Source organism: Lynx canadensis, chromosome B4, assembly GCF_007474595.2.
Source record: "Lynx canadensis isolate LIC74 chromosome B4, mLynCan4.pri.v2, whole genome shotgun sequence".
In the NCBI taxonomy this organism is placed as follows: Eukaryota; Metazoa; Chordata; class Mammalia; order Carnivora; family Felidae; genus Lynx; species Lynx canadensis.
In genome coordinates this window covers 20415768-20429982 of record NC_044309.1, presented here as the reverse complement: position 1 = coordinate 20429982, position 14215 = coordinate 20415768, and the positions used below count along the sequence as shown (strand labels likewise).

The following is a 14215-nucleotide window of genomic DNA, read 5'->3' as shown; positions in this document are numbered from 1 at the left end:
CTCAGAACACACATACACGTTCACATACCGGAAGCAAAAATTCCACAAAATACTTACAGTATATGAAACAGACTGATATGTTCTATTCTAGGCTAGTCTAGACTAGCCATTTCTTCAAAAAAAAATTCTTCAAGTGTATTATCTGGAATTATTCTGTGTCCTAAAACGTTAGCTACTACTCTTGGTTCTCATCTTAACTCTTTAATTTGAATACCTCAGTTTGTCAGATTGCAAAGCAAGAACTCAAGATATTCTCTGTAAGTGTTCTTTGCTTTATAACAAGGGCTGGCATTGGTCCAGATACCATAGCAGACATTCCTCTGGTTTGAGATAATCCATAGTGTTGAAAGAGTCCTAGAAGTGTGTTGAAAGAAGTGTTGGTCATTCTGTGCATATTTTCTAGTTGGTTTCTCTCACTGAGCCCCTAGTTTTATTTCACACATCAAGAATGTGTCTGTAAAGATAGCTTTATTTAGTCTCCCTACATCTTTGGCATTAGATTTTGTCTTTTTGTTTGTTGTTATCTTAAAGGTCAGTAAACTTTGTAACAATTTCTGTTGGTGAAAAATCATTTATATCTTTACAGAACAAATCACTTCTTATGTATAAAATGTTTCCTCGTTAATGTATACTCCTCTTTCTTTTTAGGATTCCTTCTCTTTGCAATTTTTTTTCAATGTTAGTTGAAAAAATGGATCTGACAGTTACACAAACAGCTGTAGTATTTATACCCCCTGAGGCACAAGTAACTCTTTGGTAACTGGTTTTCCTTGAGGCAAAAGTCTTAACTAATCAAGCTGAGAATCACTTCTCTAAAGCTTGTGCCTGAGGCCAGGTGACCTATGTGTATTTAAACGTATATGCGAAATGCACTTCTACAGACAATTACCTGATGTTTCTAATTCCTTTAGGAAAAAAACCCCAGTAGTCATTTTTATCTTCCAAAAGAAGATTGCCTTATACTGGTATTAAAAAATACTCTTTGGTATCACAATTATTTATTATAAATATTCATTAAGTAAGTACTTTTAAATGTGTAACCTCCCAGGAATTTGCAATTTGGAAAGTTGTCATATGTGTTTCCCTATTTATTCCCCTTACAGGTAATTGTGCTTTCGCTTAAATCAAGTGCGTGCTTTAAATTTTGGTAGGAAAGAGAATAGCAATGGAAGTAGATAAAATAAACTGGATAACCTTTTTCTTTTTTTCTTTTTAAGTAAAAGACAGATTTTATTTTTAAACAGCCTTACTTGGGTATAATTTGCATACCATAGAAGTCACAGATTTTAAGTGTACAAGAAAATGATTTTTATTTAGTAAATTTACACAGTTGTGCAAATCACCACAATCCAGTTTTAGAACATTTCCATCACCTCAAAACATTCCCTCAAGCCCGTTTGCAGGCAGTCACCACTCTGATCCCAGATCCAAGTGATCACTGATCTCCTTTCAGTGTTTGTAAATTTGACATTTCTGGGCCTTTCGTATTAATGAAATCAAGTAATATGTACGCTTTTGCATCTGGCTTCTATCATAATCTTTTTGAGGTACATCCATATTGTAGCATATACCAGTAGTTCATTCTTTTTCGTTGCTGAATAATATTCCATGCCATATACCACTTTTGTCTATCCATTCACCAACTGATAGACATTTAGGTTGTTCCCGCTTTTCAGCTGTGATGAACAATGCTACTTTGAATATTCACATACAAATCTTTGTGTGAACAATTTTTTTTTTTTTATTCCTCTTGAATAGATTCCTGGGAGTGAGATTCTGAATAAACTTTCAAGCCTTTTTTTTTCCTCCCCAAACCATAGACTACATTATGAAAATAACAAATCTGCCTGGTTAGTGGAAGGAAGCTTAGCATAGCAGCCTTTTCTAAACTCCAGAGGTAACTTGGTTATTTTGGGGAATAGCAGCTCAGCTATATTCTGACATAAATTTCTATACAAGTATCCTGAGTGTTAGAGGAAATGAAGTCCTGAGTAGATACCAATCATTACATATAAACACTAGATTATGCTTTGTAATATCAGTATATTACTTTTGTTTAAAATATATTCTAAATTTTTAACCAGCGGTATTTTGCTAACCCAGTTGTACAACTTTAAATTTGTTTTAGTTTTTTCGGTCTGTTTTACAGAACTATATTTGTAAAAGTTGAATGTATTTTTTTAGCTTACTAAATAAATCATGTTTTATTTCAAATTCAGTGAAAAGTATAGTTATCTCAGCCTTAATATGATAAACATTTACAAATCCATTACATCATTATTCTAAATTTGATTGCAGGTGTGTTTGAAGAAAAGTAAACATTAACTTGAGAATAAGAATCTTAGTACCTTCCCTAATTAGGAGATATAAGATACCTATTATATGCAATACATGAAGTGCTGTGTACCACAAGTTTTGGCATATATATACATTTTATAAAGGAGAGTATGATTGATTAATTTAGATGTGTTTCTTGCTTATGATCTTTGTTAATTAATTTTATTCAAAGGTTCAAAATGGGACCTAAGTGCATGTGGTTATTAGTGTTTTAAACTAAAAATTCACACTTTGTATGATAGGAAATTTACAGTTTAGGCAAATGCTAGAATTATTTAAGTACTTGTTTTCAAAATAGGTATGTTTTCTATTTTAGTTTCATAGTTGCTATTTTATATTTCAAAATATGCAAATATTTTATATTTATATAAATTTTTTTCCATTGGTAATTTAAACCTTTTTAGATTTATTTGCTTTCTGATGTTTGTATTAGGCTAAATAATATTTGAGAAATTGAGGTTATAGAGTGAAACTCACTAATGATTATGTAACCGTTATTTTATATTTATCATGTACATTTTAAGAAAATCAAAGTAAACATATTTTAGGCCATATGTTGAATGTGGAACTGATTAATCAGTATTTTAACTTCCAAGATAATGGCCTTAATAATTCCATACCAGTTTTTGCATTAGCGATATTTTCATCACACAGATTTACTTTTGTTTTTTCTTATAACATATTCATACATGTGCGCATTCTTAATCTGGTTTTAACAAATTATTGAGAGTGGTTTGCATGAACTGAATTATAGAACATTTTAACAGTGTTATGTGTTAAATACAGCAACAGCATAACATAGTGATGCCTTAAATTTTATGTGTTGTCAACACATTTTTTCTTAAGTGACTATGAATATAGTCCCTGCGTATTGTACAAAATATCTCTATTTTTCGGTGTTTCAGGAAAGTGGTGATTTATCTTTTAACAGCGTATATTCTAAAAAGTGAACTATAATAGAAGCTATCTTCCCTTAAAATGGCCAGTCGTGTGAGCCATAATGTTCATTGATAGTAAAATCAATAGAGCATTGATTCTAAGCTTAATCCTTGGAGACTGTTGTTTAGAGTGGCAGACATAGCTTAGTAAATATCTGGTTCTGTTTAATGTGTTCAGTGCATGCGGTTTTGCTGTCTTGAATTTGGCTGTATACTAAGTACAACTTGTATGTGAGGGGAGAAAAGAGTTAGCTATTACTAGATACATAGCACTTCAACAATGATGGTGATAAAATGTGTGATATGAGATTCATAGCTACGAGTTTAGTTATATCTTCTTACAATACAGTGTAGATTTAAAACAAATTCAATACTTAGTAATGCTCTTAGGGAATCGTCGCCACTTCCTTAGATGGTCTTTATCAATAACCACTTTCTACATGAAGTTATTTCATGGGAGAGATTCGCTGAAAACAGTGGTTTCTATATTCACCTCCTTTTCCCTGAACAAATCTGAAGTAGAATGTAGATTTAGAATACATGCAGGATTTAACATTCATTGGCCTTCATTCAAACGTTGTAATCTTGAAACCTTTTTGCCAATCCATTTCTAATTTAAAATGAGTCAATTTTTACAAAGATGGATTTAAACAAACTTCTGAGGACAGGAATGATAGCTTTTGATTCAATCATGTTATTATATCTTGATGTTAGTGTTCAAGAATTGCTATAAATATTTAAAAAGAATAGTTAACATCAGATTTTGTCTGGTCTAGCCACTACACAACCATATTTTAATTTGTACACTCTTGTATACTACACAGTTTGCCTTTTAAGAGTTTAGTACTAATGTCTTTTGCTTTGAACATTAGTTTTCTGATCTGCCATTATTATTAATCTAAGTTGATCTAAATGTCAGATTTTCCAGTCTTGCTAATAAAGTATTTTGAATTTGTAACCAATATTTTCCTACTGAAAAAAGAAGGTGCCTATAATAAATCCTCTGCTTTATTTTTTTTCCAGCATATCTCCAAGGTATCAATTTAATAACTATCAAAGTAGCTACTGCAGTTGTTGCATTTAAATTGATTTACATGTCAAGACTGGCAGTTTAGCAGCTGCGCTATTATTCCTAGATCGGTCAATTTACTTGAGAAAAACCTACTACTGAGTTCTACTGACCTGCCTGACAATATAGGCCCTATTTCTATTCCTGTAATTAGGCCTGCGACTAACTCAGAATATTTTTAATTAAAATATTTTGGTCAATGTGTTGCACCAAATTAGGCCTTTCAGTGAAGATTTAATTCCAGAAATAGTGTGATTAGAATTTTTAATGAGTTGTGTTCAATTAAGATTAACAGGTTGTGTGTTTTGAACATACAGTGTTTGTGTGTGACCATTTTGAGTTTTACAATCATAAATGTTACTCCTGATTTTTAACCTTAAAAATATTTGTCTTAATAATGGTCTGACAGGTAAATTGAAATTTAGTTAAAATTTTATTCTAAAGAAAGCTGATTTAAAATGCATTACTAGGAGAGCTTTTATCCGTTATGTTCTGTCCCTCCAGCAAGCCAAAAAGGGAAATTGCCACTTAAATGTTTACAAATAAACAGTTTTACTGAGAAATCTAACATAAACCTGGTTGTTTCCCATCTCTTTCTACTATGGAAACTTGTTATTCTTTAAAGGAATTTGAGCAATACAAAATTAAAAGATGCTTGTCTTACAGGCTTTTAATCACGAAGGAGCTTTGATGAAATATTATATATGAATTTTTCAACCTTGAACTACATAGTGCAGGGTTGGAAATAATAGCACTGGCTAGAAGATGTATCCTGAATTTGGTTCAATTAATATATAATTCATGGTAACAAATAGAGCTCTTATCTTGATTTTTATTCCATTGAGATCGTTCCCTTTGTTGCTGGCTTCTATGGTGGGGTCTTTACTGCAGACTGATAGAGAGGTAGACTATATGGCTCCTTTAGTTTAGATGTCATTCCAGAAGTCACGTCACTGTTAAATACAAGGTCTGGTATCCACAGTGTATGACTGTGTATCTTTTTGAAGATTGTGATTGTACCACACACAGAGGTTTGAATTTATAGGCCATTGTAATGCTGCTAATCTACACAAATGTTATATATTTTGGAGAAATTCTTCTTCTCTTGCCTCTTTGTAAATATGGGTATGAATAAATTTTTTTTGTTTTTATTTTAAACTCCCCATGAAAAACTATTATATTTGCTACCGTAGGTATGATGATATTCTGATCAATGGACTTCCAGATTGGCGACAGCCTGTATTCTACTACAGGCGGGTGAGAAAAATGAGCAATGCTGAGCTGGCATTACTTTTGTTCATTATTCTCACAGTGGGTCATTACGCTGTGGTTTGGTCAATCTACCTGGAAAAACAACTGGTAAGTATTGGTAATAAATCAAATGATCTAGCCTCCTTAATTTTATCTGGAATTTCAGACATTTTATTTTTCAACAGATAAAAATTTCAATTTTTCTATATGTACTCCTTATCCTAATAGTTTTGTACTCCATAGCTGGTGTTCGATGTGCTCCTAAGTCAAGAAGAACCTATGGCATAAAAGAAGGGTTGTTTTTTTTTCTTTTTTAATAAAAAAATGTGGCATTTGAATTTGTCATAAAATTTTGTGAAGGTCCAAATATCTAGCTGAAAATTACCAGGGAGAGCCATGTTTTCTTAATTGTCACCTTCCAAACAAATATTTTTTATGTAAAAATGATTTTAGAAATTTTTGTGTCATAGCCTTTATGTAAAGAATTTTACTTTAAAAGGTTTTAACTAAATATAAGACTTGAAATGAGTATAATTTTATAATTTCAGAGATCAGTTGGTTAAAAAATTACACTTTTCTTCTTTTAACATACCATTACATAGTTTATTCTGCTCAGATTTTTTTTATGTGCTAAAGATAATCAAACATATTTATCAGTATTCATAAATTAGCATCTGTTTACTCATTCTTTTTGAAGTGACATTATTAAAGTTGGATGAATGAGAAAAAGTAAGTTGAATGCTTTCTCTTCTTAGAAAACTTTGATTGCTATGGAGATGCACATGACTGACAGTGCTGAACTTCATGTGTGTTTAAGGACTGGATGCCATGGCAACAGTTATTGTTAAAGATTGATGATTTTACTTAATCATGTTGGACCCTACATACATTTGCATAAATGTTCTTCTGTAATGTTTACCCTTCACAGAAGACTCTTGATAACATTTGAAGAGTATGTGTTAATGATAACCTGTAACCATAATTCTTTCCACATTAAGGATGAACTGCTTAGTAGAAAAAAGAGAGAAAAGAAAAAAAAGACAGGCGGCAAGAGTGTGGATGTGTCAAAACTTGGTGCCTCCGAAAAAAATGAAAGGTGGGTGCATATAAAAATATTGTGTAATTTGAAACTGTTTTAAAGCGTCTTTAATATGATCCAACTTCATATGAATAGTCATTTCAGATTTGCTAACATTTACATCTGTAGTAGGTTTATAAAAGATTAGTAATGTGCCATAGTTTATGAGACAGATCCTAATCTTAGGCAAAAGTTCTACAGGTTTTTTCCCCTTGTAAAGTGTAAACATATATTTAAGTAATCAAACCCCCGAATGTTTGTCATTTGAAATTTTTATACTGAACTTTAGAAATAAAGTATTCCTAGAAGAACCTGTCACTTTAATGTTTAGCTCAAAAGTGACAATATGCAGAAAGGCAGTGATATGCGGTACACTCAAAAAGATACCATTTCTAGTATCGATTCATAAAAAGAAATAAAGGGTTTAAATACTTCACACAGCAGGGCAGGAACTGGATCAATGTGAGATGGAGATCAGAGACTATTCTGCCTGTCTTCTGTTCTGATGACATCAGTGAGTAATGCTTCAGTGAACTGCAAATGACATTAATTTTTATGTATTGGTTTGTTTATGCTACAGTCTTCATATCTGCTTGTCAGCACTTGGGAACACTCTGATGGTGCTTAGTCTTTTATAGCTCAAGTAATCATAAGGTTTAAGAATTCATTTTACAGAACTGACGAAAAGTCCAGGTTAGAAAGAGAGCTTTTGTTTCTTTATAACTTGTTTAGGAGTCTCCTTCCCCAAAATCTTAGCCTAGCTTTTCTTAGTTGCTATGCATATTGCACTTGTTGTAACTAATGTATTTCGTGATAGAATACATCAAATGTAGTGATAACTGTCATAAATATTTCATTGAAAAATTTCTCCGTACTTTGGTTGAAATAGCCAATTCATAATAGAATTCATGATCTTTATAGAAATATTTGTTTCCCAACTTTCTATATTTCACTTCTTTGTTTCTGTTTTTGTTTTTTTTTCCCTTTTAGATTAGTGATGAAACCACAGTGGCATGATTTGCTTCCATGCAAGCTGGGAATTTGGTTTTGCCTTACACTAAAAGCACTGCCTCATCTAATCCAGGTAGAGTGTACCTCTTTCATATAATATTAGATGCTTTCATTTTAATTATTCATGAAATAATTTATGCCCATGTCTGCTATCCGAGTACTGATAGACAATGGATGTTTTATAATACTGATTGAATTGATATAAGTATAAACCTAGTTAGAATAGTTCTAAACTTATTTAGGTGTTTATCCCTATAACTGTCTCTTGCATTGCTTTTAGAACAACTTAGAATTCTAAGACATAGAAAAAGAAAAAAAAATACAATCGTTAGGTATAAGAGCAATAAAAATTTAAGTCACTGTAATCATTTAAGGTGTATCCAGAAAAAAAAAGAACAGGACTCAAATAGCCTGTCACCTGTTATTTTAACAGCATTTAAGTACACAGTGGGGGGGGGGGGAGGGGAACGCATGAACATTTGCATAATTATGCAAAAATATATATTGCTTTGCATTTTATTTGCAACTTTAAGAGGAGTGAGATATTTTGTCTTACATTGGCAATCAGTTTCTGTTGCTAGTAGGTCTCGATCAAACAATACAATGTGGGTATATATAATTTCTATGGCAATTTCTCGCATTTCTTAAAAAAATTCAGCATACCAAAGCATATTTTATTAAATTATTGCTTTGCTAATTTTAATTATTACCTCTGGTTAGAAAATTCCGAACACATAAAAACATAAAATTTAAAAAATATATGTAATAGTTTGGGTGTAAAAATTTCGACGTTCTTTTAAGTTGTAATTTTGGGTAGAAATGTTTCATTTCAGAAAATAAATGTTTAGAAAAAACAAGAGAGCCAGATGATTCCCACCCAGTTCTACCGCTTCTTTTCACATAGCAGAGCTGTTTTCCTAATTATTTAAGGAAATGAATGACTCCACTTCTGCATTTTATCCTTTTTTCCTCTAAAACAAAAATGTTATGTTAGAAGGGAAAATGAAATAAAAATCACTAGCGTGTTTCTTTGTGGTCGTTCAAAATTATTTACCAATTCTTCCTCAAAATAGTTCATCTAATAGTTATTGCTTGCAGAATCATATATTTTGTTTATAGTTAATAGAGAAAATTGGAGTATTTGGGTATTTAAAAGCTTTTGTTTATAAATTATTTAGCATATTATCTTGTTTATTTGCGATAAAAAACCCACATCCTTGTATGCTGTGTATGTAAGTCTTAATAAAGAGCGAGAGGTAAAAGTTAATATTTGTCATACCAGTATCTATGTGAGAAAGATGTAACCAAAAAAATATTTAGGACATGTATTTCTTATGTTTTTTAAGAGGTGACATTTGTTTGTTTTGTTTGTTTTGTTTTGTTTTGCTTTAGAATCTGCATAGGCAGCCAGAGTGTAGATGCATTTTATAGTCATCAGGCAGAGTAAGATTGAGTAGCACATAAATGTCAGTCTGAAACACTTCTTTGTAATTGTAAGGCCAAGTCATTTGAGAACAATGTTTATTTGGTAAAATTACCATAATCCAGGTTAGTATGCAGAGCAGTTTGCAAACTAGAACCGATATATTAAGATGGCTTAGATTATAAGGTGTTATGTTAAAGTATCTGCCTGCAAGAGTCTGGAACCTAACAGATTAGGTTGCCTTGCCATACATTTTTTAAAAGTTACAAAAATTAGAAATTTTACAAAAAATAGTCTCTTTAGAAACTCTGCGTTCTTAAACTGTTGGATCAGTACGAGTTTAAAGTTTTACTTACTTGGTTGTACCTGTTGCTTTCAGTTTTGAGACACTAAGCATTAGGTTTTAAAACCTTTGTAAATCTGACTTTTAAATTTTGTTCTAATTATTTCTTTCTGATATTTCATTCCAAGAAGAAAAATAAGACAATGTTCCTTTTTTTTTTTAACAAATACTTGTATTTTATTCTGTTTGAGGATATAAGATTTGTTTTTTCATGTTCACTAACAAAATAATGTATATAGTAGACTGATAAGCTGTAAAAGTGAAAGTATTACAGATTGGTCAACATAGAAAGCATTAGCAAAGCAATACTGAATAGTTGCTGTTAGGATTAGATTTGTGTCTGCTTTTTTTTTTTTTTTCTTCAGTCTACTGTAACTCTGTATTAATCTATCATCCATAAAATTGTGTAATGTGAGTACATACGCCTTCTTCACAACACTGAAGTTCTGATGTGATACTTCTATGAGGTCTTCAATAAGATATTTGTGAAATTTAGAAGAAGCCCTCCTTACCTGAAGCATTGTGAACTGGTAATTGGTACAGTGGTCAAAAAAGAGCCGTACTAGAGCTCTAAGTATACAAAATGATGCATATGACCTCAAACATTTTAAGCACGTACTTTAGATTTATTTATTTGTTGACCACTCTTGTGATACAGGGCCATCGTTTTATTTTTTCTTGCATATACTGTCTCTATAATTTTGGTTTCTCTAAGGACAACCTTCCAGTTGATTTCTTAAAGAAGAGTTTAAACGAGACTCTTGCCAAACAATGTAATTGTATAATCCTTACAGAGTTTTATGATTTCCCTGGTCTTGTCATAATTGACTAACTTGTATCTAGTTAACAGCATTTTTAGCAACTCTTTCATTGAGCTTTCCAAAGCATCTACTTGGTTTTCATAGAAAGAACTCTTTTTCTATTCACTTTTCCTTTTTTAATATAGTATTAATTGAATCATATATTACATAACAATTATCACTGACAGATTTAAGAGCTAACACATCTAGCTCCTGTAGGCATGCGGTAAGTTAGTTAAGCAGATGTCCATTAAGAGAATTTTACTTCTGTGTGTGAATCCCTTGAATTTTATGAAATTCATTAAAACTGATCTGCAAGTATTCTGCGTAAGTATGTAGCTATTTGGATATGAAGAAGGGTCCAAACTAAAAGTGGGAGATTCAGAGACTTCCAGCAAGTGGCCTTTACACTAGTCAGGTCTGTACTCAGATTTTGTCCTTGTCATATCAACAGCTCTTCGTCTCCAACTTCTTCCTGTGAATACCTATTCCTTTATTGTACTTCTTACACATAAATGGTTATCCGGTAGGAGTTGGAAAATGACAGTTCTAGATAATGGGAAAATTACAATAATTGGTATATTAGAAGAATGAGACAAAAGAACTAAAACCTATTATACTTGACACATATAAAATATTTGATAATGTTAAATTAATGTCAGACACTTCCCAGATTGGAAAATATCCAAGGAAAGGCGTATGGGCATAACTGTGTTTAGCAAAATGTATGCCTCATATCATTCACGCACCCACATATGCAGAAAAGTAAAAAGTCAAATGAGAAACCAAAGTAAAAAATGTGGAGTGTTTGTAAATTGACGAGAAGGAAGGTTAATGTGTGCATAGAGTGAGGAGAGAACATTAGAGCAGAGTAACATGCATGACTATATGCAGAGAAGTTGGGGAAACTTGAGAAAATGTGTCTTAGTACAGAAAGCAAGTAGAATGATCAACAGAAGACATGGAATATGAATTCGAATATAACAGAGAGCTGGGACCGTATCGAGAGAGGCACCGTATGCTTGGAGCTTAGAATTTAATTTTAACATTGAAAGTTTAGCCCTAGTGACACTTGCGTCTTACCAGCCTGTTTCTCTTCTCATGGTAGTTTTGAAGGGAATACACATTCTCTTGGAATATGACTAAGCCAGTCATCTGTGTTAGCTAATTTCAGCCTATAATACCCAGAAATTTTTCTAGCCTCCAAAATGCCCTTTTTGGATATTTTTTGATTTATCGTATATATTCTGAAACATATTCATAACCATGAAAGTAGCAAACAATTGACAAAATATACTATGTGCATATTTCCAGTTTAACCCTTATAACTTAGTTAATTTTTGTTATTGCCTGTCTTTGTTGGATTCTTATATATTTGGGCCCATAAAAATTTAGGTTGGTAGTACCATTTGATTTCTCATATATAAAATCAGTAAGTGCCAAATATTCTAAGTAATTACCAGTCTAAATTATGGTTTATTCATAGTTCTCTACACTGCCTTTTTGTTGTTGTTGTTCTCTATACTTTCTAAGATGAAAACGGTCTTAGGCACTGAGAATTTATTTGCTTGATAGTTTGTTTGATTCTGAGGGAATTCACCAAATTTCTCTCTACCTGCTATATTACATTTCTCAGTTACATAATTTATAAAACATAAAACTCCTTTATGTGTGCACTGCCCACAGTTGTAAATTTTTCCCATTGTTAAGTCCCAGCCCCATCTTTTCTCACTACCAAGCTGATCTTATGTGAACACAGTTAAACTAAGAATTATTGTAGGAAATTTCCAGCACGCATAGCCCTACCCCCATCAGGATTCATAGATTGCCCAGGAGCAGTGTCTGAAAAAATAGAGGAATCTTCTCTATAATGCTGTGGCTTTTACCTCAAAAAATAAAAAGTTACCTAAGAAAGTAAAGGGAATATTCTAGTTTACGGAACTATCTGTAAATGGAGGCATCCTCCCTCCCAAGAAGCTTCTCCCATGGAAACTACAACTGTGGACAAGCCTGGAGGTCACCTCTGTACAGTCAGGGCCCTTCCTTTCTAGCCCCTTTGCTTCTGCTTGCTGGGACTCTGTCAGAAACCAAATAAACAAAACATTCACAGCTAATTAGCAGCAGAAAAAAGCTCCTAAAAGGCTTTGAGGCAATTGTAGCAAGCTGAGTTGCCTGTTCTACTCAGAGTTAAACACAGATTCTCCAAGGGATGGAAAAGCTTACTTTTAGTACTCTAAGAACTTTAAAAAAAAAACTTTACAAACATACTTTATGTAGGGAGTATGCAAACAAATGAAAAGGGATGGAAAAGAGCGTCTGAATTTTTGTAAGGCTGAAACTCTACTGCTACAGAAGGACAGAGAGAGAAAGGAAGATTGGAAAGACCTCACAACAGAAGACAAAGATTCCATTCCTTCTGTCCTCTGAAAGGGGAACGAACATAACGTGGAAGTACTTGGAGGTCCGAAGATAGAATATAAAGTAGAGTTTTGTAGGTTATTGCTAGATGTAGAAAAGATTTAAAAAAACACAAAATGTTAGGTACAATGTTAGAGATATATAGTCTCATAGATTCCATATTTTATAGATAAAAAGTAGTTAAGACTTAGCTTGGTGAGGCAGTTTGCTCAAAGTGACATAACTAGTGAATGGTAGAAATGAAACTTAAAGCAGATGAAAATAAATATTAAAATATGAGAAATATAAAAGCTGAGGAAGATAACTTTTCCCAATAGTGGAATAACTAGAAGGATAGCTACTCTACAGCGAATGAATAAGCTATCTGCTCTTACAAGTCCCTATCAGAGTATTTAGGCTGATTATAATTATTCTAAAGTTATAGGATTCTTGCATTGAGTTGGGGCTGAATAGATGACTTCTATATAGTCTCTTCTGTTTCTTAGCCCAAATGGAAAAAGTAGCTGTTAGGCCTTACATCTTGAATACCACTGACTGAGGGAGAGGAAGGCATAGCTTCTCAGTTTTTGTTTTATTTTTATTTTATTAATATTTGTGAATTCAGTGTTTGTACAAAACTTTGGACTCTTATTTAAAGTCTACAATATAGGGGGCGCCTTGGTGGCTCAGTTAGGCCTTGACTCTTGATTTCGGCTCAGGTCATGATCTCACGGTTTGTGAGATCAAAGTCTGCGTCGGGCTCTGTGCTTAAAGCACGGAGCCTGCTTGGGATTCTCTCTCCTTCTCTCTCTGCTCTTCCCCCCCCCCCCCCGCCGCCCCCCTTAGGTTTGCTGTCTCTCTTTCTCTCTCTCAAAATAAACTTTTAAAAAAATGAAAAAAATCTTTTCAAGGCCTACAATTTATATTTTTCCTATGCTCTTCATTGTAATTTTGTTACACATTTTGTGTAACTCTGAGATTATAGTATAAGCCAATGGGAGAACAAATCTTGGCATAAATACTTTGTCGGCAGATTTTCAGAAATGTACTTACGCTATTTCCCTATGTTGAAGCTTATATGTAAGCTTCAGACAAGAGACTTGTGCTGTCAGACCATCAAAGAAGTAGCACATCCTTCATCTCTTTTGTAGCTACCTGTCCTCAGAGCTCTTTCATGTTCCTTATTCCCATTAGGACAAGTGATGGGTAGCATTTCGCTGCTTGTACCACTCTAGATCAACTCCCTTCTTTCCTACGTTTCCTTCAGTCATTTAATATTTTGAAGGTTATTTTTTTTTAAGAGGAAATGTTTATTTATTTGGAGAGAGAGAGAGATTAGGGGAGGGGCAGAGAGAGAATCCCAAGTAGTCTCTATGCCATCAGCACAGAGCTGGGATGGAGAAGTAAAAGAAAACCAAAACATGGCAAATAGTACCAGCTCAGCATGTTATTTTATCACTTAAGTGCAATATGTCAGTAATGTTAAAAGCTTGTGGTATGGATATTCTCCATCTCATAACTCACTAATCTTGGAGGTAGTATCTCCAAGGCTTATCTGAATGGTCATT

General features: G+C 32.9%; 1 protein-coding gene across 2 annotated transcripts in view; it reads left to right on the top strand.

The window, feature by feature from the left end:
- Nucleotides 1–14215, top strand: part of DNAJC1 (DnaJ heat shock protein family (Hsp40) member C1) — a 219476-nt gene that overhangs the window by 75544 nt on the left and 129717 nt on the right. For both annotated transcript variants that reach the window (XM_030321175.1, XM_030321176.1), the window contains exons 4-6: nt 5538–5703; nt 6594–6691; nt 7664–7757. In XM_030321175.1, the coding sequence (XP_030177035.1) occupies nt 5538–5703; nt 6594–6691; nt 7664–7757 (358 nt within the window). The remainder of the gene's footprint in view (nt 1–5537; nt 5704–6593; nt 6692–7663; nt 7758–14215) is intronic.